Source organism: Notolabrus celidotus, chromosome 6 (genome assembly GCF_009762535.1).
Source record: "Notolabrus celidotus isolate fNotCel1 chromosome 6, fNotCel1.pri, whole genome shotgun sequence".
Taxonomy (NCBI): Eukaryota; Metazoa; Chordata; class Actinopteri; order Labriformes; family Labridae; genus Notolabrus; species Notolabrus celidotus.
Genome location: NC_048277.1, coordinates 1,360,317 through 1,387,290, shown reverse-complemented (window position 1 = coordinate 1,387,290; position 26,974 = coordinate 1,360,317). Strand labels below are relative to the sequence as shown.

Genomic DNA, 26,974 nt, shown 5'->3' with positions numbered 1-26,974 from the left:
GTGCAGTCTCATCAGCATCTTGATATGCCACACCTGTGAGGTGGATGGATTATTAAAGGAGAAGTGCTCACTAACACAGATTTAGACACATTAGTGAACAATATTTGAGAGAAATAGTCCTTTAGTGTACGGAGAAAAAGTCTGAGATCTTTGAGTTCAGCTCATGAAAGATGGGAGCAAAAACAAAAGAGTTGTGTTTATATTTTTGTTCAGTGTATATGGAATGTTGTCCGTGTTGCTCAACAAAATAAATATGTATTTACAAACCTCTGTAAAACCTATAAGTCAGGCATGTCCAAAGTACGGCCCGGGGGCCAACTGCTGCCCAAGGTCCATCTATTTATGGCCCCAATCTTCCATCTTAAATTGTGTTATTAATAGCACATAACTTAATCACCTTCTGAATCATCTGTACATTTGCAGTTTCTTTCAAGCGCACAAACAAAACTAAAGTCAATCCAGAAACGTCTCAAAAAGCTTCATATGGACTACCTCTCTAAAACCAAAGCTCTGGGAATTCTTCAAGACGGCAATAAAGAAGAAACACAAGAACTCTTAAAGCTGACAGGTTTTCAAATTAATGTTTTTATCATGATGTGAAAATGTTCTTGATGAACACTAAAAGTTCAGAAGACATAAAAGAGGACACAAGACAAGATCAAAATTATGAAATTGTGCAGAAAAGGCAAAATTAGGTGCATTAAAATGTTCAGAACTCAGGAAAATAATTACATTGTTCTTCAAATGTTGTCTGCTGGTCAGAAAAGTCTTAAAAACAACGTGAAGAAGAAGTGTGATGAAATCCAGATCATGATCCTGCCATAGAAAAATAATGATACAATATTTTTCCCACATTGCCCGACCATTTTCCCCCAGAAGAAGATAACATTTGCTAATCTTTACATGGTACTTCCTAGTTACTGTTTTATTGAGAAAACATTTAAAATAATTGTTATGAAATAGATATTTCATATAGAACTTTTAGGATTCCTAAGTCTCAGTAGGAGCCACTGGCCCTGAGGTATTCTGACAACATCATATGTGGCCCTCTTTGAAAAAAGTTTGGACACCCCTGCTCTAAGTGTATCCTCCATCATATATTTCCCCAGACACACAGCAGTTTTATCATTAATGTAGTGCATTCTGTTTCCTGTATCTCATTTAGTAAAGCTCTGCTTCAAAGATTTCTCTGACCAGTCCACGTCATTTTACATTTTCACAACAAGCTTCTTGACTCAGGGAGACAGTTAGCTGCTGTAAACCTTCAACACAAAAGCAGACAGCATCAACAATGAGTAAAATCAAAGTGTTTCCTGTCCTCTGCCAGCTCAGACGTCAGGGGAGACGAACGCACAGAGGAGGCAGAGAGAGGTTCAGGTTTATTTCTCTCCTTTTCCTCCATCTGCTTCTACGTCAGCGTGTGGCTTCACACATGCTGAAGCAGCTCTCCTCCCCTGGGTTTGTGTCAGCGCTTTATGATTGTTTTTCTCCTTTTTGAATATTTTACAGCAGATCTGCTCTTTGGTGAGAACACAGCTCCACTCAGCAGCACACAGTTAACCTTGAGGAAGCCAACACACTCACTCTGTAGAGCAGCTCGCTCTGTGCTGACATTTAAACATGCTGACCACCCATTGCTAGAGTTTTACTGGCCGGTTAATGAGTATCCTCTCTCTCTCACACACACACACAGAAAATAAAAACACACACACACACACACACACACACACACACACACGGTCTGTAAACCAGTTTGTCTCCCCAGTAGGACCCATTCCTTATGTGTGCCTCAGTGATGAACACCTCTGCTGCTGTCCTCTCTCTCTGGCTGTGGATCCTCTCTGGTGTCCCTGCTGCTCAAACAGGTAAACCACAGAGATCAGCATCCTTCAGGAGAGGCTGATACCGTCTCTCTTTGATGGATGCTTGTGTGCAGTTCAGACTCTGAAGTGAAGAAAGTTCTCATCCTGTCCGTCAGGTTCAAAGTGTGGGACTCCCCAGCTGTGGAGTCCGATGGATCAGTTTTTGAGGGTAGTTGGAGGGACAGAGGCCACATACGGCTCACATCCATGGCTGGTAAATGTTTAACCCCTCATCGTTTTACATTTGAAGTCGTTCTTTTTGTCTGCAAAAGGCCTGTGACAATGGTAGCATCATCTGGGACGTCTTGTTCTTTGCATGTTCTTTCATTGAAGCTCTGGTTTCTTTATGTGCTTTATTCAGTCTGCTTTGAAAACATTTAAAGCAAGGGTTCCCAAAGTGTGGGTCGGGACCCCCTGGGGGGTTGGAGACACAAATGGGGGGTCGTAAGATGTCTTCAAGAAAATTTGTTTTTTTAAAGTTATCTAACAATAGTACATTTTACCCATTAGAGTGAAAAATATCGACAAAAATAGACGCTAACCTTGAAATAAAACCTTGAAAATAGAAACTGTAATGAGTTTTCTGCCTTTCTTTGTTTCCAGATGACTCCTAAGTTTAGGGTTAATGAACAGTGAATTATCTAAAGCATCAGTAGCAGCAGGTTCATTCATAACAGCACAGGAAACACAGACACATGCTCATATAGGTAGGGTCATTTTCTGCAGACCAGCTAAATGAAGACACATTAAATCACTTTGAGGGACAGTGGGGGTCGCTAAGTTTGGGAACCTCTGGTTTAAAGCGACAAGCTCCCTCAAACCCAGGATGTCCTGCAGCAGGTTCCAGGCTGCAGGGACAGCGTATCTAAAACCCTTTTTACCCATTTCAAGACACACTCTGGGGAGCAAAAACAAATTTTGTGACTGGGTCACAGGGCGGAGACTGAAGCTTCCATTATTTTTAAAATGAATTAAATCACATAAATATGAGGGGAGCAAGTTAAGAACTGCCTTATAAACAAGGACATGCCAGTGATGTAGCCTACGTGTAGAGGCTGCTATAGTGAGGGACCATCAGTGTTAATCTCATTCATACACATTCACACACCGGTGAACTACAGAGGGAGCAGTTTGGGGTTCAGTGTCTTGCCCACGAACACTTCAGCATGTGACTGCAGGAGCTGGGATCGAACCACCAACCTTCAGAATCACAGTCAGAAATACTTTAATTATCCCATGGAGGTAAATTCAGTCATTACAGAGCTCTTATAAACAGTAAGAAAGTCAAAATATTAATAGAAGAAGGAACAAATAAAATAAATAAAGATCAAATAAAATAAAGAGTATACAGAAACGCTGAATAGTTAGAAATGATCTTTGTACAAAAGTGCTGGGAATGAAGGAGATATATACCATGATGTTAAAGACGATCCACTCTACCCACTGAGCCACAACCGCCCTAATTAAACGACCAAGTTTACCTACTTTAGCCACAAGCAGTCACAATGACTGCACACTTGTTGTTGCGATTACATTGATTCATTTTGTGTCAGGCATATGAGTTAGTTAGTCAGTGTACAGAGCAATTTGAAAGGTTTTGGATTGAAACTGAAAAAATTAGAAGACTCTGTGTTGGCATGTACTGTTTGTAAAAAGGAGCACAAAGAGAGAGATGACAGCTGAGGAAGCCTGGAAGCTGTTTCAGGAATGGGACTGCACAGACAGCCGGTCTATCTGAATAAGAAGTGGAGGAAAGTGACTCGTCATGGAAAGCTTCATCCTATATTATACAGTATATCCTTAAACAATAAACACATCACTCTCTATATTGGTTATTTATTATAATGGATAGAATTTTGAATCCAGTAGTCAAAATGACCTCTTGTAGCCTTTCTAGTAGAAATGGGATTCTGGCCCCTCTAGTGTTAACCACTCTGCTCATATCTGTTTTATATGTTCAACAGGAAGGAGCGTCTAACCCTCAGGATACCTTCAGAATCAGAACTGTTTACCCTCCATCACAGAGAGCATGGACATGTTACTGTTTCTCTACTTAAAGGGGACATATCACGCTTTTTTCATCAATATATATTGGTCTAAGAGGTCCCCAAAACATGTCTTTAAAGTTTATGCTCAAAAAAACACTTTGAAATCAGATTTTGGTCTGCCTGAAGAACCCTCTTCTTCAGTCCTCCTCAGAACACTCTGTTTTCTCTCTGACCACGCCCCCTCCGGAAGTGGATGTGCCTTGGCTCTCCAGCACGTTGATCTAATGTTTACATGTTGGCTGAATATGCACGGCTGCTCAGAGATCACGTTACTTCAACCCTCTGAATCTGATCCAGAATCTGATCCTGACGGAGAGGCGCCTGTAGCAGGACCTTTCTGAAGGATTGGTCACAGATTTAGTGTTTCTTGTTGTTTTATTTATCAGTATGTAGACGTGTGTCTTGGTACACAGCGACGAACATGTAGCTATGTGGCTATGCTAACTAGCGCTAGCACTTATCAATGATAAATAAAAATCATCCACTAGATCTTCAAATCTGCAGACGTGGGGAGTAAAACCGACCTCTACAGCAGGACCTTTCTGAAGGATTGGTCACAGATTTAGTGTTTCTTGTTGGATTTATTTGTCAGTATGTAAACGTGTGTCTTGGTACACAGCTACAGCTACAGCTATGAACATGTAGCTATGTGGCTATGCTAATTAGCGCTAGCACTTATCCATGACAAATAAAAATCATCCACTAGATCTTCAAATCTGCAGACGTGGGGAGTAAAACCGACCTTTGTGTTTATTAAGACAGCCTACAACTAGCATGCCTCCCTCCTAAGCTCCTTGTTAGCACACATGTGTGCAGGTAATGAAAAACAGAGGAGGGATTCAGTATTATTTTATACAGTCTATGGGCTGAACAAGCTCTGAGCTCTGACTCCGTGACAGACCGGATATTGTTGTTACGTAACAAAAACACTGAAGTCTGAAACGGCTGGTTTCACACACATTTACAGAAAGGTGGAGAAATCAGAACAGGGGCAGAATGGATTCTTTTCATTCTCGGGGGGTTTGTAGACATGCCAGGGACACATATTTCAGGTAAAGAACCATTAAAAAGTCAATTTTGCATGATATGTCACCTTTAAGGGCTGTTTATATCCTAATTAGATTGATGCAATGTTAAACTAATTAATATTTCAGTACTTAATTTATAGTCAAACCATGTTGAAAATGTGTGTATCAAAACTGATACAGCAGGTATATAAGGTCATTTATTTACAGACCTGTCATCATCATTTTATTACATTTCATACATTATTCCATAAAGCAACATACAGTCTTTTTATTATTTAAGAAGATGTTTAAATGACATAATGAGGTATATTTAGAGTAGACATTGAGATATTTATAAAGTGTATTTTTATATATGTAACCTGCTGTATCATGATGATTGACTTTAGTGCTGTTTATATCCTAATTAGAGAACATAATGTGTGTTTTCTATCATTTCCTGGCATCATACTGAACATTTCACATTTGAAAACTCTACATTCATAGAAATCTGTGTTAGGGACTGAAATGACAGTAAATAAGGTGGTTATATTTAGGGATGCATGAGGATTTAGCCCGTAGACACTGATATATGGCAGCGAGGCTCCACATGCTGACAGGATTTACACGTGGTGTCCAGATGTGCGTAGTGAAGCTATACAAGGAGCCTCTCTGTGTAATAAGGGAAAGGTAGCTGCATGTGAGAAGAGACAGAAGCTGAGAGTAGTGAAGGCTGCATCCTCCACCACACTGAGAGGCTGGTTACTGAGAGGCTGGTTACTGAGAGGCTGGTTACTGAGAGGCTGTTACTGAGAGGCTGGTTACTGAGAGGCTGTTACTGAGAGGCTGGTTACTGAGAGGCTGGTTACTGAGAGGCTGGTACTGAGAGGCTGGTTACTGAGAGGCTGGTTACTGAGAGGCTGGTACTGAGAGGCTGGTTACTGAGAGGCTGGTTACTGAGAGGCTGGTTACTGAGAGGCTGTTACTGAGAGGCTGTTACTGAGAGGCTGGTTACTGAGAGGCTGTTACTGAGAGGCTGGTTACTGAGAGGCTGGTTACTGAGAGGCTGGTACTGAGAGGCTGGTTACTGAGAGGCTGTTTACTGAGAGGCTGGTACTGAGAGGCTGGTTACTGAGAGGCTGGTTACTGAGAGACTGGTTACTGAGAGACTGGTTACTGAGAGGCTGGTTACTGAGAGGCTGGTACTGTGAGGCTGGTTACTGAGAGGCTGGTTACTGAGAGGCTGGTTACTGAGAGGCTGGTACTGAGAGGCTAGTACTGAGAGACTGGTTACTGAGAGGCTGGTTACTGAGAGGCTGGTTACTGAGAGGCTGGTACTGAGAGGCTGGTTACTGAGAGACTGGTTACTGAGAGGCTGGTTACTGAGAGACTGGTTACTGAGAGGCTGGTTACTGAGAGGCTGGTACTGAGAGACTGGTTACTGAGAGACTGGTTACTGAGAGGCTGGTTACTGAGAGACTGGTTACTGAGAGGCTGGTTACTGAGAGGCTGGTTACTGAGAGGCTGGTTACTGAGAGACTGGTTACTGAGAGGCTGGTACTGAGAGGCTGGTTACTGAGAGGCTGGTTACTGAGAGGCTGGTACTGAGAGGCTGGTTACTGAGAGGCTGGTTACTGAGAGACTGGTTACTGAGAGGCTGGTACTGAGAGGCTGGTTACTGAGAGACTGTATACTGAGAGGCTGGTTACTGAGAGGCTGGTTACTGAGAGACTGGTTACTGAGAGGCTGGTTACTGAGAGGCTGGTACTGAGAGGCTGGTTACTGAGAGGCTGGTTACTGAGAGGCTGGTACTGAGAGGCTGGTACTGAGAGGCTGGTTACTGAGAGGCTGGTAACTGAGAGACTGGTTACTGAGAGGCTGGTTACTGAGAGACTGGTTACTGAGAGACTGGTTACTGAGAGGCTGGTTACTGAGAGGCTGGTACTGAGAGGCTGGTTACTGAGAGGCTGGTTACTGAGAGGCTGGTTACTGAGAGGCTGGTACTGAGAGGCTGGTACTGAGAGACTGGTTACTGAGAGGCTGGTTACTGAGAGGCTGGTTACTGAGAGGCTGGTTACTGAGAGGCTGGTACTGAGAGGCTGGTTACTGAGAGACTGGTTACTGAGAGGCTGGTTACTGAGAGACTGGTACTGAGAGGCTGGTTACTGAGAGACTGGTTACTGAGAGGCTGGTTACTGAGAGACTGGTTACTGAGAGGTGGGTTACTGAGAGACTGGTTACTGAGAGGCTGTTTACTGAGAGGCTGGTTACTGAGAGGCTGGTTACTGAGAGACTGGTTACTGAGAGGCTGGTTACTGAGAGACTGGTTACTGAGAGGCTGGTTACTGAGAGACTGGTTACTGAGAGGCTGGTTACTGAGAGGCTGGTACTGAGAAGCTGGTACTGAGAGGCTGGTTACTGAGAGGCTGGTTACTGAGAGACTGGTTACTGAGAGGCTGGTTACTGAGAGGCTGGTACTGAGAGGCTGGTACTGAGAGGCTGGTACTGAGAGGCTGGTTACTGAGAGGCTGTTTACTGAGAGGCTGGTTACTGAGAGGCTGGTTACTGAGAGACTGGTTACTGAGAGGCTGGTTACTGAGAGACTGGTTACTGAGAGGCTGGTTACTGAGAGACTGGTTACTGAGAGGCTGGTTACTGAGAGGCTGGTACTGAGAAGCTGGTACTGAGAGGCTGGTTACTGAGAGGCTGGTTACTGAGAGACTGGTTACTGAGAGGCTGGTTACTGAGAGGCTGGTACTGAGAGGCTGGTACTGAGAGGCTGGTACTGAGAGGCTGGTTACTGAGAGGCTGGTTACTGAGAGGCTGGTACTGAGAGGCTGGTTACTGAGAGGCTGGTTACTGAGAGGCTGGTTACTGAGAGGCTGGTACTGAGAGGCTGGTTACTGAGAGGCTGGTTACTGAGAGGCTGGTTACTGAGAGGCTGGTTACTGAGAGGCTGGTTACTGAGAGGCTTCTTATCTAGACTGTGATTGTTTGCTAAGAATGCAGTTTTACATTATTGAGTTAATGTTTAATCCTAAAATGCCAAGCATATCATATTTGATCCTTCAGTTTCTGAGACCTCTACATCATCAGTGTGATATATTCTTTCAGTAGAAAACCTGATGTCTACAATCAGATACATGCAGTGCACAGATAATCCACCAGGTGTGAGTAATTCATGCACCAGAAGGACGTCACAGAGACATCCAAAATGTCAGCTGTGGATCAGAGACCCACTCCAGGTTTTTCAGGGATATTTTTACCAAGTTTGAAAAAGTTTGGATGAAAAAAAACTTTCAAATTGTTCCTGAAACTTCAAGAGGAATTGTTACTGGATTGATGCAATATTAAACTAATTAATATTTCATTACTTCATTTATAGTCAATCATGTTGAAAATGTGTGTATCAAAATGAATACAGCAGATATATAAGAACATTTATTTACTGTCAATCATCATTTTATTACATTTCATACATTATTCCATAAAGCAACATACAGTCTTTTTATTATTTAAGAACATGTTTAAATGACATAATGAGGTATATTTAGAGTAGACATTGAGATATTTATAACGTATATTGTATTTTTATATATGTAACCTGCTGTATCATGATGATTGATGACTGGTTGAATGTTGCCATGGCTCCCTAGTAAATAATTATCTTTTGTTCATTGATTTCCACTAAAAACTGAACAATTCAGAGAAGAAATATACAATACATTAGGTTGTTTTGTTGTGTAGCAGATACAGAATATGTATGACGTTGTTGTGCAATATAGGAAAAAAAAAGTCTATGTTTGAAATAACTTTGGGAAACATTTGAAGGACACTAATTTTAATAGGCTAAAAACTTTAGTTTTAGTTTGTTTAAAAAATTTGAAACTTTGAGTAATACATTTGGATCAAAATACCTGATGTATCAAATATGATACAAAATTAAACTCATTTATGAAAATTGCTTTCTAATTTTTTTTTTTATTATTTGTCAGAAGGTCCAATAAACACTCCATTTTAAAATGATTAGAATTTTCTTTCTCAGTCATAACAAGACTGTTGACCTGTTGGCATTATTACCTGCCATGCTAGAGGCTGTTCACCAGGAACCTGGTAAGGTTATAATGAATCTTGAAAGGACAAATATCAATTAAATTGTACTCATTATTTGCACTGTATCATGTCTTGTTGATTTTATCAGAATAATTTTTGGGGATTAGGATGGGGTGTCTTTTTATTTTTATATACATCTTTCTTTTTTAATTTATTCTATTTGAAGTTGTTTTTATGTCCAGCACTTTGTGTTACAATGTCATTGTATGAAAAGCACTTTATAAATAAAGTCTGATTGATTGATTGATTATTGCAGAAAGGCTATTAACTTTGACTTAAGTAATCCATCTTTGTTGTATTTTCAATGAAATTGTAAAAATACCTGTGACACCTTTTCATATTTGTCTTCAAGGTAACAGTCTGTATGTGTGCAGTATGATGATTATAGCTCATCAAAACACAATGTTATCAACTGCAAACAGGTCCCTGTTTCTAAATGGTAAAACATAGGTTGATCTGACGCTCCAGTTGAACAGAGTGCATGCAGTGTAGTTTAGTGTTGAGAGGGTCAGTGTCAAGTTTGTTTCCGACTGTCAGGCTGTAATTATATGTAGAACTGTTGGCCTCAAGGTCTTTAACAAGGCACACCCAGGATTCATCCTCATGTTCAAACATTCACAAGCATACAATCCTGTGAAAACAGATTACACAACACAAACACAGTTTTCTGACAGTTATTTGATGGTTCAGGCTTTAATAACATGCTTACTCTGCTAACTGACTGACAGTTGTATCTACCTTCAGGTTTCCCTCAAATACAGAGGCTCTCATTTCTGTGGAGGGGCCGTCCTGACTGAGAGCTGGATACTGACGGCTGCACACTGCTTTGCATCGCTCTCTAAGTACTGTTCTTACTTTGAACCCATTTGAATGTCTGATGCTCATGAGTGATCCTGATAGATGCTTGTTTGTCACGTTTCATAGTCATGCATTCTTTTCCCCTTCGTGCAGAGAGTACCTGAGCGGTGTGCGAGTGGTGGTGGGGGAGTTCGACCAGAGGGTACAGGATGAAGAGGAGCAAATCTTTCTCATCAAGTCCGTCTCAGTCCATGAGAAGTACCATCATGCTTTGCCCATGAGCTATGACATCGCTCTGATCAAGCTGGACCAACACATCCGCCTGGGCAGGTTTCATATTGATGATCAGAGAGCTATAGTTTCTGTATCACTGAGGGAGGTATTTAGTTAGTCACTGATGAGTGATGTCTTCAACAGGAGCTCGTGTAAAGCCGATATGTCTGCCTCTGCCTGACGACAGCATCACGCCCACCTCTTGCATCGTGGGTGGATGGGGCAGGATAAGGGAGAGTAAGAACTTCTGCTGCTCTGAACTGATTTCACTAAAGCAGGCTGATCATTTTTCTTATATTGAATTCTGTATTCACCCAGAGGGTCGTCTTCCTGCCGTGCTGAGAGAGGTCCAGTTGGACCTGTTGGGCCCGGCTAAATGTAAACACGTCCTCCAGACTGTCAAAAGTTCAGGTCTCATCCAAAGAGCAGCACGGCCTCTCACGGCCATGACAGTCCTGTGTGCCGGGCCAGAGAGAGGAGGGAGAGATGCCTGCCAGGTAGAAACAGAATCAGTGGACTGTATTTGACACTCAGCATTCTAGTTCAGTCTGAGCCTACAGAAGCAATCATGTCTCAATATCTGGGAACTATAAATGAAATGAACTGTATTTTATCATCTTTAGATTAAAAGACCAGTAACCAGCCTCTCAGTAACCAGCCTCTCAGTAAGGTTATTCTGTGTTGTTTCCCTCACCCTCTCTTCAGGGGGACTCAGGAGGTCCTCTGGTATGTCTGACAAGTTCGGGCAGCGGTCACTGGGTGGTGCTGGGTGTAACTTCCTGGGGGAAGGGGTGCGGTCGGAGCTGGGAGAACAACAGAAGCCGCTCCCCCTCCAGGAGAGGATCTCCAGGGCTGTTCACTGATGTCAGGCTGCTGCTGCCCTGGGTGAAGCACAAACTGAGACTCGAGGGTAGGATCAGATCTCTCAGGTTCTCTCCACCAGAACATCAAGAGAGGATTGTTCGTTTGTTTGACTCTTTTTGAATTGATGTCTATAACTTTATTTTAACCCTAAACCTCACGTTAGCACTTGTGCTAAAGTAAAGAGCTGTAAACAACATGCCATCCACACTATCATTTCTTTCTGTTTATGTTGCTTTAAATGCAAAAAGCTGCACCCTGTTCTTATCAGTCTTCAATATTACATTGCCTTTGGTGTAGTTTCAGGTAAATAGTAACAGGACACGTTCATATTTTGATATTTTATTTGTTGGTATAATGTTGGTATATCAATATAAACTTGTTCTCATATATATTTTAATAATTTCCCTTGTGTCTTTCAGCTGATGAGCAGCAGCAGGGAACATCCAGTGAGTCACAGCAACTCTTTTCATCTTTATTTCATAATGCGTCTCTGAGGTTCTTAGCTGTGTGTGTGTGTGTGTGTGTGTGTGTGTGTGTGTGTGTGTGTGTGTGTGTGTGTGTGTGTGTGTGTGTGTGTGTGTGTGTGTGTGTGTGTGTGTGTCAGATCTCTGCAGCGTGAGAGATGGGCCAGTAACAGACAGAGAGGGGGTCATCAGAAACCCCGCCCTTCATGGTAACCACTATGACAACAACCAGTGAGTGACACTTCGGACAGAGAACAATTATTATTATTAATAACTGTGATTTTATTATTATTTAGTAACTGAGAGAGAACTTTTCACACACTTTCCAACCCAAACACGGTCTCAGCAGATGTGTGTCTAACATGAGTCTGGTCCTGCTGGAGGTTTCTGCCTGTTAAAGGAAGTTTGTCCTTGCCACTGTAACTTGCTAAATGCTGCAAAGTGCTCTGCTCATGATGGATTAAGATGACATCAGACTGAGTCCTGTCTGGAAGATGGGACTGGATCTGATCCTGTCTTGATGTTGGGTCTTTGTTAATAATAGAACATAGAGTACAGTCTAGACCTGCTCTGTTTGGAAAGAGTCTGAGGAGAACATTTGTTGGGATTTGGTGCTTTATAAATAAAGATTGATTGATTGATTGACACTCACTTTCTGTGCAGACCAGAATCGATGTAAACAAACATTCAGCGTGTACGCTCTTTATAGTCAGGAGATAAATCAATGTTCCGTGTGTAAAGAAGCCTGATGTTCTGTGTGTCCTCAGGCTGTGTGTTTGGAGTATCAGTGTCGCCCCAGGTTACAGCGTTCTCCTGGAGTTTGTTCAGTTTGATCTGGAGATGGACTCTCACTGTCGCTACGATCGGCTCTCTATTTCAGTCGGGACTCATCGGCCTGTTGGTGAGTTTCAAACGCACACAAACAGAAGTCATGATTAGCATAGCATAGCATTTAGAGTGAAGGCCAGGGAGTGACAACGACAATGCTTCCTACTCTACCACCTGGCCCCTAGCAGCCCTCACCACCCAACACACAACAAGAAGAGTCTGCATCAAGCGGCAACCTCTGGTCTAAAAATATGAGTCCAATGCAGAAGTGTTAAAAACTGCAGTTCATCGTGGATTATTGAGGCTGGCTCCAGAAGTACAGGAAACCACATACACACCATTTCAGAGAAGACGATCTTTACAGCAGAAATAAACATGTTTACAGCCTGGTTCAAAAGACGAGTGTAGTCTGGATAGCTCATTTCTCTATCAGCACACACTGTATGGGGGGTGAATTTTTCCATTATGAGGCACAGCTGACTTGATTGACAGGCGGGAACACTGTAGCTGTTGGCTAGGAGGCTCAAAGCCCGCCACTTTACATCACACTTGCTGGACAGAAGTTATGTTGAGTTCAACATTTCCAATATGGCTGCCGCCGCCGACTGGCCTCAAAACAGCGCTTCAGAAACAGATGGGTGACATCACGGTTTTTACATCCATTATTTATACAGACTGTGGTCTGCATTAACAAATTAATCCTGATGTAATTAAAGTCCAAATGAACATGTTTTTTTTAAATTGCATTATTATTTGTCCCTTTTGGCACACAATTGTCAAGTCATCACATCATCTATCTGCTTCTACTGCTGCTGTGATGAGAAAAAAAGCACAACATTGCTTTTAATTGACATCGTTAGAAACTCTCAGACAGCTCAGCTTACAAGTCAAAAGCAACATGCACTTTGTTTCTAATAGAATCAAAATATCATTGAAGTGCTTCAAGTTTGAGCTGCGTTTCATTGCATTCATTTGACTCCCTTATCAGGACGTTAGAGGTAAATGCTTTACCATGTTACAGACTTAAAAACTGTGGAATGCAAAGTAATGGAACTTTAAACATGTGATTTAAATGTAATTAATCGCAATGTGAAATTATTGTTTCTTTAAGGAGTTTTCTGTGGAAGTGTTCTACCCGGCCAAGTGCTCCTGAATAACTCCCACAATGCAACACTTCTCTTTTCCTCTGACATTAGCCAAGCAGGCAGCGGCTTTGTCATCAGGCATCGTGCTGTCCAGGGACACTCTGACACAGGTGGGAAACATAACATGAGATACACACACACACACACACACACACACACCCACCCACACACACACACACACACACACACACATTTACATATATATCTCAAACTGAATGTAGACTGTATACATGGCTCCCACACAGCCTCTGCTACCTCTGTTGATTGGGGATATTGAAACAACCTGTAAGTTGTGCAGGCAGGAGTCGCATGACACCATAATGAGCTGCACAAGACAACCACAAACCACACATACACACACATACACACTCTCACACACACACACACACACACACACCCACACACACACACACACACACAAATAATGAGTGTGTGTATTTGTGTTGACCGGGCTTTCCTCTGTAACTTGATATTTTTAGTGCATGTTCGTAATTATCCTCTCTCTCTCTCCCTCTCCCTCTGAGTGTGTGTGTGTGTGTGTGTGTGTCTGTGTGTGTGTTTGTGTGTTTGTGTCTAACCGTCTATCTGTCTGTGTAATCAGGGTGTGGGATGGTTGTTTTAGTCCAGGATCAGATTGCTCTCCACAGCACAAATTACCCACAGTTCTACAGTAATGACTGTGCACAGCGTTGGGTCGTCCATGCACCGCAGGGTCACATAGTGAAGGTGAATCTCAAATCATCCACTGAATTCAAAGAACACTTTTAAACACAGCTGTCATATAAAGCTATCCTCTGTGCTGTCTTTCAGCTTGACTTTGATGACTTTCACCTGGAGGAGTCCGACAGGTGCTTGTATGACTCCCTCACTGTGCTGGGAGACGTGGAGGGATCAGAGGAGATAGGTGAGTTGGATCAGTCTCTGGGTGGCACCATGAAATAACTCCAGTTTCTCTATCTTCTGTTTGTGTTGACTGAGTTTCAGATGAATAAATAGAGCAGTGTTGGTCTCAATGGGAGTGTTATGTTGTCCTGTTTTGAATAGTGGTGCTATGTGGTGGGAGCATTCCTCCTCCTGTCCTGTCCTACAGCAGCGTCATGGTGCTGCAGTTTGAGTCAGACAGCAGCGTCACACATCGTGGCTTCAGAGCTACACTGACATTCATCAGCCACACAGGTACGACTCAGGGTGTGTGTGTGAATGTGTGTGTGTGTGTTTTTATTGCAACTCAACTCAACTTTATTTATATAACACCTTTCATACATAAAAACATGCAGCCCAAACTTTTCACTAAAGAACAGAGAGACAGAAAACAGCAGCAATGGTAGAATGATAAAAGGAATGATTATAAATAAAATATTTAAAAATAAAACAAAATCATCACAGTGAAATTAATACAATAAGTAAGAGTGGAAAGAAAGTTAGAGATAAGGTAGAGTTAACAAGATCAGATGAATACAAGAAAGAAATATATAGATAAATAAATAAATAATTAATTAAATAAGTTAAATAAATGTTAAAGCAATTATTAAGATAATAATGCAGTCCAAGGCAAAACATAAATGACTCCACATTAAAAGCTAGATTAAAAGGTAAGCCTTAAGTTTACTTTTAAAAACACCCAGACACCCACTCAATCAATCAATCAATCAATCAATCAATCAATCAATCAATCAATCAATCAATCAATCAATCAATCAATCAATCAATCAATCAATCAATCAATCAATCAATTAATCAATCAATCAATCTTTATTTGTACAGCTCCAAATCACAACAAACGTTATCTCAAGTCGCTTTTACAAACAGAGCAGGTCTAGACCACTCTATGTCAAATTATGAACAGAGACCCAACACCAAGACAGGATAAGACTCAGTCTGACCCCACCTTAATCCACCATGAGCATTGCACCTCACAGTATTTAGCTAGTTACAGAGGAGAGGACAAACTTCCTTTAACAGGCAGAAACCTCGAGCAGAACCAGACTCATGTTAGACACACATCTGCCTCAACCCAGTTTGGTCTGGAAAGAGGGATAGAGGAGAATAAGAGAGAGAGGGAGCGGTGATAGTGATGAGACGAGTAGTAGTAGCTGTTGCCGCTGGAGTCCAGCACGTCCGTATCAGCTGGAGTCTGGAACGTCCACAGCAGGAGGACGTCTACGGCAGCTCAGAGGAACCTACGAGACAAGGGAGCTCAGGGACTCCAGAAAGGTCTATGGTTAGTAACTTTAATGGGACAGGGAGAGTTAAAGTAAGTGATGAAGGGGTTGGGGGGAAGGGGGGTGAGATAGGATCCCAGTGTGTCAGTCTAAGCCTATAGCAGCATAACTAAGAGCTGGTCCAAGCCTGATCCAGCTCTAACTATAAGCTTTATCAAAAAGGAAAGTTTGAAGCCTACTCTTAAAAGTAGAGAGGGTGTCTGCCTCCCGGACCCTGACTGGTAGATGATTCCAAAGGAGAGGGGCCTGATAACTGGAGGTTTTACCTCCCATACTACTTTTAGAGACTTTAGGTAGGACCAGCAGGCCTGCATGTTGGGAGCGTAGTGTTCTAAAGGGGTAATAGGGTTCTATGAGCTCTTTAAGATATGAAGGTGTCTGATCATTAAGAGCTTTGTAGGTCAGAAGAAGGATTTTAAATTCTAGTCTAGATCTTGTTTTGTTTTTGTTACATTACACAACACATTTCTAAACTGCTCTAAACCTGTAATAGTACACTTTTAAAAGATACTCATCATCAATCTATACAGGCTGCTGGTTTAGCTCAGTTGGTAAACTAAGTGCTCCATGTAGAGAGGCTGCAGTCCTCTAACACGAGTTGTAGGATCGATTCCCAGTCCTGGCAGGATTTGGTTTATTCCATCCCCTCCTCTCTCTCTCCCCACATGTCCTCACTCTCTCAAGCTGTCCAAAGGTCCAAAATTATCTTTTATATATACATAAAAATTATTTACAAAACTGAATGTAAAATGCTGAACCCATCATCTTTGATTCTGCAGACCTTCATCACCCAGAGGTCACAGCAGCAGAGAGGGACAGAGACTGCCTCAGAGCTCACAAACATGACGTGGTAGCTAACCAGCGACCTCCTTCATCTCCTGGTAGGCGGCTTGGTCCACTCCCTGCTTTCTCTTTGTGCATTTTAATGTGTTGACTTAAGGTTGGAGGATTTAGCAAGAGGGCACTAACTGCTGAGCGTTCTGGAGTTCAGGAAAACGTTACATAAGTGAAGATAGAGAATAAGTTACTATCCTCACCTTGAGTCACCCGGAGTCCTTCAACACGGCCCTGACACTCAGCTGCTGAGTCCAAGAGCACAGATGGGCTCAACAAAGCAGAGAGCCTCACCGGCATTTAGAATGACCGTGGGACATTCAACATGGGAGGCTCAGCTGAGGCATTAAGAGGGGACTGACTCCTCCTCCGTACTGCCTTTAACCAAACCTAGGACTGTGAGGGGACTCTGCATTGTTCTAACACTGACCACAGACAGTCCTTCAGAGTAAGAAGTACACTGAACAGAAGTGTAATCCTGTCCACGAGGGAAATCTCACTTCTGTCACACTCTTTAGAGTAGTGAGGGTGTTATCGCCTCGTTTCTTCTTTCAGCTGATACAACAGAGAGGGAAAGCTTCAGTCACTAACACGAGAGAAAGAGAAGTTCAGCTCTCTGTTGGATGACTAACTGAGATGAATTATTTAGCATTTCAATTACCAGATCTTTTTGAGGGGAGTTACAGAAGAAGAGTGATGTGACTCACATCTGTAAGCAAAGTATAGAACCAGCGGAAATCAATGATTGGACGCTGAGACTCGTCTTGTCTAGTCCAAGTGCAAAGAAATCTACTTACCAGCTAATCAAATATTTCTTTGGTGGATTCGGTGACCTCTTTAGAGTTTTCTGGACGGTGTTTTGCTAAAGCCAAAGAGAGTGTTTAGGTTGATCTTTAACACTTTTAGTGAATCAGCCCAAAAATACAAAACATGTGAATCCTTTCGCCATAAGGCGTTTTTCAACCAGAGGAACTTTACCCCTGAACTATGTGCATTTCAACTGGTGGACCCAGGGTCTGAATTTAGTTCAGGGGTAGATAATCCCCCCCTAAAAAGCCCCTGCTTGGGGGCTAGTACTTTTCAAAGGTCCCGGGACTTTCGGGGGGCGGGGCCTGCAATGCTGAACGTGTCTGATTGGTAGATTAACCTCAGTGTTTTTATTCCACCCTCCGTCCACAATAACATCACACACATCTGTGATTCACTTGATTTCTCTTTCTTTCATTAGTTTTTATTTGTTCTATCTTTTTTGTATGTGTGTGTACTTTTCAAAAGAAGAAGCTGTGATTCTCTTGATTTAGCAGCTTGTAACAGTAGTCTTCTCTCAGCCCACCGTGAATGCGTCTCTCCCGGTGTTCCGGTTTTAAAAGTGACCCTGCAAAGTGGAGACCTTCAGCTGAACGTGTCAGTGTTTGTGGAGTTTACACAGCTGTTGAAACACAGAGGGAGTTCCTGGGAATGCAAACTAGTTTAGTTTTTATTAAGATTTCAAAATATCCTCATCAGATATTTAATGATGGTCTAAAGACGTTTATGAGGGATGCATCCGGCTGAAAGTCTGCAGTTAACAGGGTCGCAGTTTAAACCAAAACACCGGCCAATCTCTGCCACGGCTTTTTTGAGTCAAGAAGAGGATGAATTAGGTTAACTTTTCACTATGCAAAGTAAGCTATTTGTCCTGTTCCTAGTTGTTATTCCAGGTTACTCTCCAGAGAGCAGTATTAATCCTCTTATTTGACTCTTGCATGATGTACTGACATGTTTAACTAGATTGAACTAATTTGGGACTACTGTTTGAAAGTCTGTCACTGAAAATCACCATTTTTATCAAGTATGGCACAAGGAATAGGAATCACTGTTACACACACACATGCACGGACACGCACACAAGCATGCACACACATGCAAAGTAAACACTTGATGATAGAGAAGAATTTCCTATGTCCACTTGGTGCATTGTGTGTTCAGGGTGGTGCTGCACGTCTTGAACCCTTGAAAACCTGCTGCCATGCTGACTCTAGACAACCTGGGGAACAGGTTGATTCTGCTGTGTGTGTGTGTGTGTGTGTGTGTGTGTGTGTGTGTGTGTGTGTGTGTGTGTGTGTGTGTGTGTGTGTGCCTGCCCAAGAAAAAACGGTTTCTTCGTCCATAAACTCTCTTTAACACTTACACCATTCTTTCTTTTTTATTACACATGTTCTTCTCTTTTGTGATAACTTTAGAAGCCTTTTCTGAGACTGTGAACTTCCTGAGCTCAGACTGTGAAAGCCAGTTGTCGTAGTCCTTTGCTCTCGGGTTCACCCCTATGGTTCACCCTCACCACACCGGTTCTCTTTGGGTGGTGATGCCGCAGCTTTCAACACCCACGGGAGAGATTTGTCCTCAGGGCTTTCTGCCACAGACTGCTGTCAGGATCCTAACGCCACAGTTACCTCTCATGTCACAGGGTATATTTAAACAAGCACTTTGATCTTTTACTAATCCTACCCAAATACAACCACTTCACTACATCAACTTTATGTGAGAAACACTGTAAAATGTGTGAGCATCTCTAAACATCTCAAAACATGAAGTTGGTGAAATCAGCTGTTACCAAACACTACCTCTGCAGACAGAGAGAGAACAGGAGCATGGAATATGCACTTACAACAAAAGCAGGGGTGTAAGTAAAAATATCAGCCATCAAACAAACATCAGTGTTCTCTTTTACTAGCCTGTCAGAGCGCCAGTGAACATAACACAAGGGACATCCAGCAGGCAAAGATTAATATCACATGATGCAGCAACATGCCCTGTGTTATGGACACACAGCTAATGTGGAAACACAAACATGGCACGAGTTAACCCTTCAACGCTCACTCATGTTCCTTCAGTTACTGTGGATCAAAGAATAACGCAATAATCAAGATGTAACTTTCACTCAAACAGAAGTCTGTCGTCCTGCTAACTTTAAACACCAACATCAGCATTTATTACAAAGAGTCTTATTGTCGTTTAAAGAATATACATTCACTAAAATGTCACTCAACTCAACCTTTGCTATATTAAAACAACTTTAACTTTTGATGTGAGTGGAAAAAAACTGACTCAGTGAGAGGCAGTGGTGTGTTTGTGTGGGTACGAGGCGCCCTCTGGTGGCAGCTTGGAGAAACTGAGTGACACAGTTAAATAATATGAGTAAAATATCTACTCATTGATGAAACAAAAGCTCCTTCATGGGTTTGAAAATATCTCTACAAAATAAAACATTTGTCTACAGACAATCAGAAGTCTTCAGTGTTTAGCATGAGGTATTAAAGAGCAATGGAGAGTCCATTCACAACACTTTGGTGATGCTGATGTGACTCTGTGTAACCCATGATGTTCAATCAATCAATCAATCAATCAATCAATCAATCAATCAATCAATCAATCAATCAATCAATCAATCAATCAATCAATCAATCAATCAATCAATCAATCTTTATTTGTATAGTCTAGGCTTAGGTCATCACTGGGTCTTCCAACAAGACAATGATCCAAAGCATACGTCAAAATTGGTCCATTGGTTCTTAAAGGACACCTAAACCAAGGTCCTGGAGTGGCCTGCACAGAGCCCAGATCTCAATCCTGAGAATCTGTGGCGGGTGCTCAAAGTGAATGTCCATGCTCAGAAACCATGTGCTTTGGACCAGCTGGAACAGTTTGCATTGGAAGAATGGGCCAAAATCCCTCCAGAGACATGTGCCAACCTTGTAAAGAACTATTTGAAGAGGTTGTTGTCAGGTGTGGCTCAGAAAGGGTGCACTATTGACTACTTAAGGCCAGGGGGCTAATAATTTTGGACGTGTCATTTTTACCTTTTCTTGTTTCAATTCATTGCATCAATATAATATCCTAATCAAACATAGTGAACATTTTGACTTAGTTATTTTGGAAACAAATAAACTCTAAACACTTGTTTTTAATGGTCATTTTCATGGAGAAATCAATGGTTTTATCTGATTTCACAAGGGGGGCTAATGAGTTTGGCCTCAACTGTAATGGCTGGCCGATAATGTTTTCGTTTTCTTCACCCCCTGATTCTCTCAGAGGGAACACAAGCCTCTTTGTTTGATTCCCGTGATCCTGGAGCAGACGTTTACAATGCTCTGCAGGCTGTTCTTCTCTTAATGTGTAAGCCATTGAACCAGCAGATAAAAGAAAAGGCTAAAAGACTTTCAATAAAAGAACAATAAAAGTCACTAAAAATCCTCTCACTCACATTAAAAGAGTTCAGCGTCCTCAACAGGTAAATCTTCTGCTGGTTTCTTTTGACGATAGACTCCATGTTGACATCAAACTTCAATTTAGAATCAAACACAGTTCCAAGATGTTTGTGTGACTCGACAGTCTGTACATGTTCATCGTGAATGACACTGAAGTATCTGATAGTTAATAAGTAACTGACGTAAAACAAGTCAAAGAGAAACCTATGTTGCCCCAGACATTCAAGGAATTTTGGTTGAGACCCCCTTCCAATTTAGTGACATGCATGGACAAGTTTGGGCTTTGCAGTAGGCTATGTCATTGGCTCAAAGACCTATAAAAGGTGCTGGTCAACAGCATTCTGGGAGTCAGCAGATTTGCAGAGCTGTTCTCCCAAGCATTCCGGGTGCTTGTTCGATACTGGTATTGTTTTCTTGTAATAAACGTATTACTATGCAAGCAAGCCAGTGTCACGAAGATTCCTTCTGCATCTACACATCATGGGCGGTCAAGATACAACAACACTAACTGTGTGCTCAATATTGTGTCTGAAATCAATAACCATATCCTCAGTTTTGGAGACATGAAGGTGGAGGTAGCTTTCATCGCCCCATGTAACAAAGTCAAGTAAAGCAGGACCATGGTCAGACTCTGAACCATGGAGCAGCGACAAGAGGACAGAGTCATCAGGAAACTTTTTTATGACTCAAGTTTATTGGATTTTGAATTTTTAACAACACATATCAACAACATACAGGACAAAATAGTGCCGAGCCGAAGAGTGAAAAAAAAATAAAAATCACGATGAATTGTGTGACTTTGACTGGCATGAAAAATAATAAAAAACAAACAGACAAAACAACAAACAGAGAAGAAAAATACTGTATCAGACAATAAAGAAAAAATAACAATAATAAAATAATGCACAAATAATGAGAATGACAAAATACCAGTATTAACAAGACATTTTGAACAAGTTAACAAGATGTCCAATGTACCACTGTCACATGCCCTCTACCCATACTTCACTAATAGATATTTAATCAATGTTCGTCCAACAGTGTCCACACTGCTTCCTTTCAACGCACCATCGTCACACCTCCTGCATTCAGTTCAGAGCCCCAACAACCACACCGCAAAGTAAATGTCTTAATATTTTTACAAATACAAACAACTTGTTGTACAATGTACACATTATATAGTCTGGCATTCAAAAAAAACAATCAGCTGGTGCCCAGAAGGTTCCCCTGTGGTGAGTGAAACCGCAGAAACTTTCCCCATTTATCATTATATTTTCCTACCTCATTTATTAGACCAGGCATGTCCAAAGTACGTCCCGGGGGCCAATTGCGGCCCAAGGTCCATTTATTTATGGCCCCAAGCTTCCATCTTAAATTGTGTTATTAATAGCACATAACTTAATCACCTTCTGAATCATCTGTACATTTGCAGTTTCTTTCAAGCGCACAAACAAAACTAAAGTCAATCCAGGAAGGTCTCAAAAAGCTTCATATGGACTACCTGTCTAAAACCAAAGCTCTGGGAATTCTTCAAGACGGCAATAAAGAAGAAACACAAGAACTCTTAAAGCTGACAGGTTTTCAAATTAATGTTTTTATCATGATGTGAAAATGTTCTTGATGAACACTAAAAGTTCAGAAGACACAAAAGAGGACACAAGACAAGATCAAAATTATGAAATTGTGCAGAAAAGGCAAAATTAGGTGCATTAAAATGTTCAGAACTCAGGAAAATAATTACATTGTTCTTCAAATGTTGTCTGCTGGTCAGAAAAGTCTTAAAAACAACATGAAAAAGAAGTGTGATGAAATCCAGATCGTGATCCTTCCATAGAAAAATAATGATACAATATTTTTCCCACATTGCCCGACCCTAATGAAAAACATTTTCCCCCAGAAGAAGTTTACATTTGCTAATCTTTACATGGTACTTCCTAGTTACTGTTTTATTGAGAAAACATTTAAAATAATTGTTATTAAATAGATACTTCATATCTAACTTTTAGGATTCCTAAGTCTCAGTAGGAGCCACTGGCCCTGAGGTATTCTGACAACATCATATGTGGCCCTCTTTGAAAAAAGTTTGGACACCCCTGTATTAGACTGTAGGATATTCTCTCAAAAGCTGCCACCCTGCCCAGTTCTGAGATCCATTCCCAAAATGATGGGAGTCATCAGGAAACTTAACAAGGGACCTGTTCTCATGCAAAGACCTGCAGCTGTCAGTGTTCATGATGAACAACAATGGTGACAGCACACAACCTTGAGGTGAACCTGTGTTAGATATACATGTCTTGGACATTTGTCCATTCACATGTGGTGAATATGAGTTACAGCACACCAGTTAGAGACACAGTCTCAGCAAGATCAATCATTGAGTTCTTTTGTTATCTGAAATACAAGTTCAGGAAATATAAAGCACAGGGAACAGACTGCAGCACTCTCACTAAGAGACAGGGAGTCACTGTTTGGTAAACTGTCACTAAAAGTCTTCATGTGTGTCTCAGATTTATTTTGTATCACGACAGTTCTGGACTTGTAAACTAAACTAGTCCTACATTTCAGACCCATGTTTCAGATGAAGTGTGGGTAAACGTGTTTCAGCGTCCGGTGTTTGAGCTGTAGAAGTCTTATGTACGGTGTTAGAAGTATAACAGGGATAAATCTTATCTCCTGGCTGACTTTGAGTCCAGCTCTTTGGACAGTATGTATTTTATAATGTCACGCTGCTCTGTTTTTCTCAGTCGTGCAGCAGTCCAGCAGCAGAGCCCTTTCCCCCCAGGAGACGTCAGATGATCCCAGATCTCACACAGACATGGGACTGGATGATGAAGACTACATCGGGGAGTCCTCAGGAAGTGGACTGTAACCCACTGAAGAAGGCCTCTTACTGATGTCTGTGGGATGAATTATAAATAGAAGTTATGAGTACAGATTTATTTATTTATTGTCTTGATTATCTGAAAGGAAAAATGCATCAAACATTGCTTCATAAAGTACACAAAGTGGATGCATTCAGGTTTCCAGACATGCTTAATTTGTAAACCCTGAAGTGCTGAAGGCAGATCAAGGTTAAAATACTTTGGTTTGTTCATATCCATAATGAATATTTATTCATGATGGTCATGGTTCAGATTTAATAATTGATTTTATAATAAAAACCTACAAAGATGAAATAAATGCACTGGTCGTCAATGTGTCCCTCTTACTGTTACCTGATCTTATTCTATACATGAGTTTTTGAGACCTCTACATCATCAGTGTAATATATGAAAAACCTCATGTATACAATCAGATACATGCAGTGCACTGATAATCCACCAGGGGTCAGTAGTTTATGCACCAGAAAGCCTTCACTCACTTGAGACATCCAAAATGGCAGCTGTGGATCAGAGACTCACAACAAGTGAAGATTTTCATGGATATTTTTGCCAATTTTGAAAAAGTTAAGGTAAGAAAAACCTTCAATGTATTACTGAAACTACAACTGATATAGTTACTGGATTAATGCAATGTAAAACTTATATTTCATAACTTCATTTAAAGTCAAGTCTTGTTGAAAAGGTATCAAGTGTAGGTATATTTAGAGGAGAAATTGAGATATTTTTATATGCAACCTCCTGTATCATGATGATTAATGACTAGTTGAATGTTTTAAATAGTAGTCTTTCTGTCTCTTCTATTTATTTATTTTATTTATATATTTTGTATTTTATTTATTTGTTTTATTTGATTGTTTGTTTATGTTCTTTTATTAATTACTTCATCCATCCATTATCTTGACCGCTTATCCCGTTAGGGGTCATGGGGGGCTGGAGCCAATCCCAACTGGCTTCGGGCGGAAGGCATGGTACACCCTGGACAGGTCGCCAACCTATCACAGGGCTAACACAGAGAGACAGACAACCATTCATGCACACACTCACACCTACGGGGCAATTTAGAGTGATCAATCAACCTGAGCATGTTTTTGGATTGTGGGAGGAAGCCGGAGAACCCGGAGAGAACCCACGCATGCACGGGGAGAACATGCAAACTCCACACAGAGAGGCACCCCCCCGGCCGGGGATTTGAACCAGGAACCTTCTAGCTGTGAGGCAACAGAGCTACCCACTGCACCACCGTGCAGCCCCTTATTAATTACTTAGTAACTGTAATTATTTACTCTTCAATATGTTTTAATTTTACTTGTTTTTTACCAATAATGATTTCAACAGTTTTATCCAAAATAGTTATACAATTTTTTAATTAGTTTTTTACCTTGAATATAAATATATATACATATATATATACATATATTTTTTTCTGTTTGTTTAATTATTTCTTTGTTTGCATTATTAGTCTATCTTCCTTCATCAATAACTTAATAACTTCAGTTATTTAGTCTTCATTAAGTTTAACTTTTTTAACCAATAATAATTTCACCAATTCTATCCAATGTCACTGTACAATTTCTTGTTTGTTTCGATGTAAATAATTGTCTTTTTCTCATTGATTTACTCTAAAAAACTGAACAGTTCAGTGAAGAAATGTTCAATCAATTAGTTTTTCTATGTTGTTTATTTTTAGATGGCAAAAAATGCCCCACGAAGGTTTCAAGCTGCTGTTGGCACCGCTCTCACAAGTGCAGGAAAGGGCAAAATCGAGTCCAGCAGATCACAATCCTCTCCAGAAGCAGGAGGAACACCTCCCACCCGCAAAAGGCCAACCTCTGGTGTGCCTCCTAATGTGAGAAAGAATTGCATTGATCATTACCAACATGGGAAACCAGACAGAGATGCAAACACTGCACAGACAATCACTTCTCTGTGGGAAATGTAAGGTCCATCTCTGCCTGAACAAGGACAGACGCTGTTTTCAGGCCCACCACAATGCAAAATAAAGAGATTGTGAACCAAAGAATGAACCAAACTATCTGAAACCATGCTCTTCCATACTGCAGGTTCCTTTGGTGGGTTTGTCATTGCTGCGTGATAGCTTTATTGTAGCAGAAACAGAATATGGATGGCGTTGTCGTGCAATATTGGAAAAACATTTTTTGAAGGGAACTCAAAGTTAAGTGGATTAAAAATGTTAATTATATTATTTTGTTTGTTTGTTTAAAAAATTAAAAATGTGGGCAATAATTGCTTAAAGGCACTATGAGGAGTTTTGAACTGGCTGAGAAACAGACTGAAAATGATACTGATGCCTCTTTATAACCTTCAATAGCAAAGAAGTCCATCAGCAGCAACACTGACACCTTCTCTGTTGTAATTTTTAATGCCTGAAACAGCCCTGAGGGGGTAGGTGCCAGACCAGATGATGGACATCTTGCTTCAGAACCACCCTTTATTTGACTGTTTTCATGGAAAATAATCACATTCCCTGACAAAGTTGACTGTTGAACACAACAGGATGAGGCTTTTGTTGAAAACACTACTTTTGCATGTATAGGACAAGAGATAAGAGGATATCCATTTGTTGACAAGGGGGGCGCCAGAATTGATACAAAACAAAAGTTCCTCACAGCACCTTTAAAATGCTTGATGTATCAAATATGATACTATTAAAAATCATACAGGCAAATTACTATTTCATTTCTATTTCATCCTACTCCTTTTCACACATGTAAAGTAAAATGTTTCATTGCTTGCTTATAGAACTGATTGATTTTGTTTCTTTTGTATAACTATTTCTTTTTTTTCTTTTATATTTGTATAACTATTTCTTTTTTTTCTTTTATATTTGTATAACTATTTCTTTTTTTTCTTTTATATTTGTATAACTATTTCTTCTTTTCTACTTGTATGTTTTTTTGTTTTTGTTTCTATTTTACTTTTACATGTTCGAAATAAAGACATCAAATCAAATCAAATCAAATCAAAAATGTCTTTCTTTTATTCATCAGAAGTTCTAATAAACACTCTGTTTTCCAATAATTAGAATTTTCTGGTAATTATTTGATGGTTCAGGCTTTACAGGGTTAAGACTGGATGCATTAGAAATTGAATGAATGGCGTGATTTACAGTAAACAAAATAATCAAACATTTTATTTTAGATAAATGATTGAACAGCATGGAGATGTGTGTTTGTCACAGCTAGTTTTGTTTATACTAAAATATCTCTACATTTAATATAAGTCTTCAGACTGTACAAGGATAAAGTGCTTCAAGTCCATTTGGGTGCTGGTACTGCCAAGCAGTGTAAAGGCAATGCACAAAAATAAGTAAGGAATTTTATTTTTTTTTTTTAATAAGGAACATCTACAATGAAGCAACCAACCAATTTA

At 40.8% G+C, this 26,974-nt stretch overlaps 1 protein-coding gene across 1 annotated transcript; it reads left to right on the top strand.

The window, feature by feature from the left end:
* Nucleotides 1–1,780: 1,780 nt before the first annotated feature.
* Nucleotides 1,781–23,830, top strand: LOC117814775 (ovochymase-2). Its single transcript, XM_034686284.1, has 15 exons — nucleotides 1,781–1,865; nucleotides 1,979–2,076; nucleotides 9,772–9,869; nucleotides 9,979–10,335; nucleotides 10,417–10,595; nucleotides 10,804–11,008; nucleotides 11,382–11,408; nucleotides 11,567–11,657; nucleotides 12,194–12,327; nucleotides 13,366–13,509; nucleotides 14,001–14,125; nucleotides 14,210–14,303; nucleotides 14,444–14,575; nucleotides 16,401–16,502; nucleotides 23,447–23,830. Exons 4-15 carry the CDS (start codon nucleotides 10,230–10,232, stop codon nucleotides 23,569–23,571), a joined length of 1,464 nt encoding a protein of 487 aa, XP_034542175.1. The 5' UTR covers nucleotides 1,781–1,865; nucleotides 1,979–2,076; nucleotides 9,772–9,869; nucleotides 9,979–10,229; the 3' UTR covers nucleotides 23,572–23,830.
* Nucleotides 23,831–26,974: the final 3,144 nt, after the last annotated feature.

Coding starts and splice junctions, on each gene's coding strand:
- LOC117814775 (XM_034686284.1), top strand. CDS start 10,230: ATGTCTTCAACAGGAGCTCGTGTAAAGCCGATATGTCTGCCTCTGCCT. Junction 10,336..10,416: donor ATGGGGCAGGATAAGGGAGA/GTAAGAACTTCT, acceptor GTATTCACCCAG/AGGGTCGTCTTCCTGCCGTG. Junction 12,328..13,365: donor CGGGACTCATCGGCCTGTTG/GTGAGTTTCAAA, acceptor TGTTTCTTTAAG/GAGTTTTCTGTGGAAGTGTT.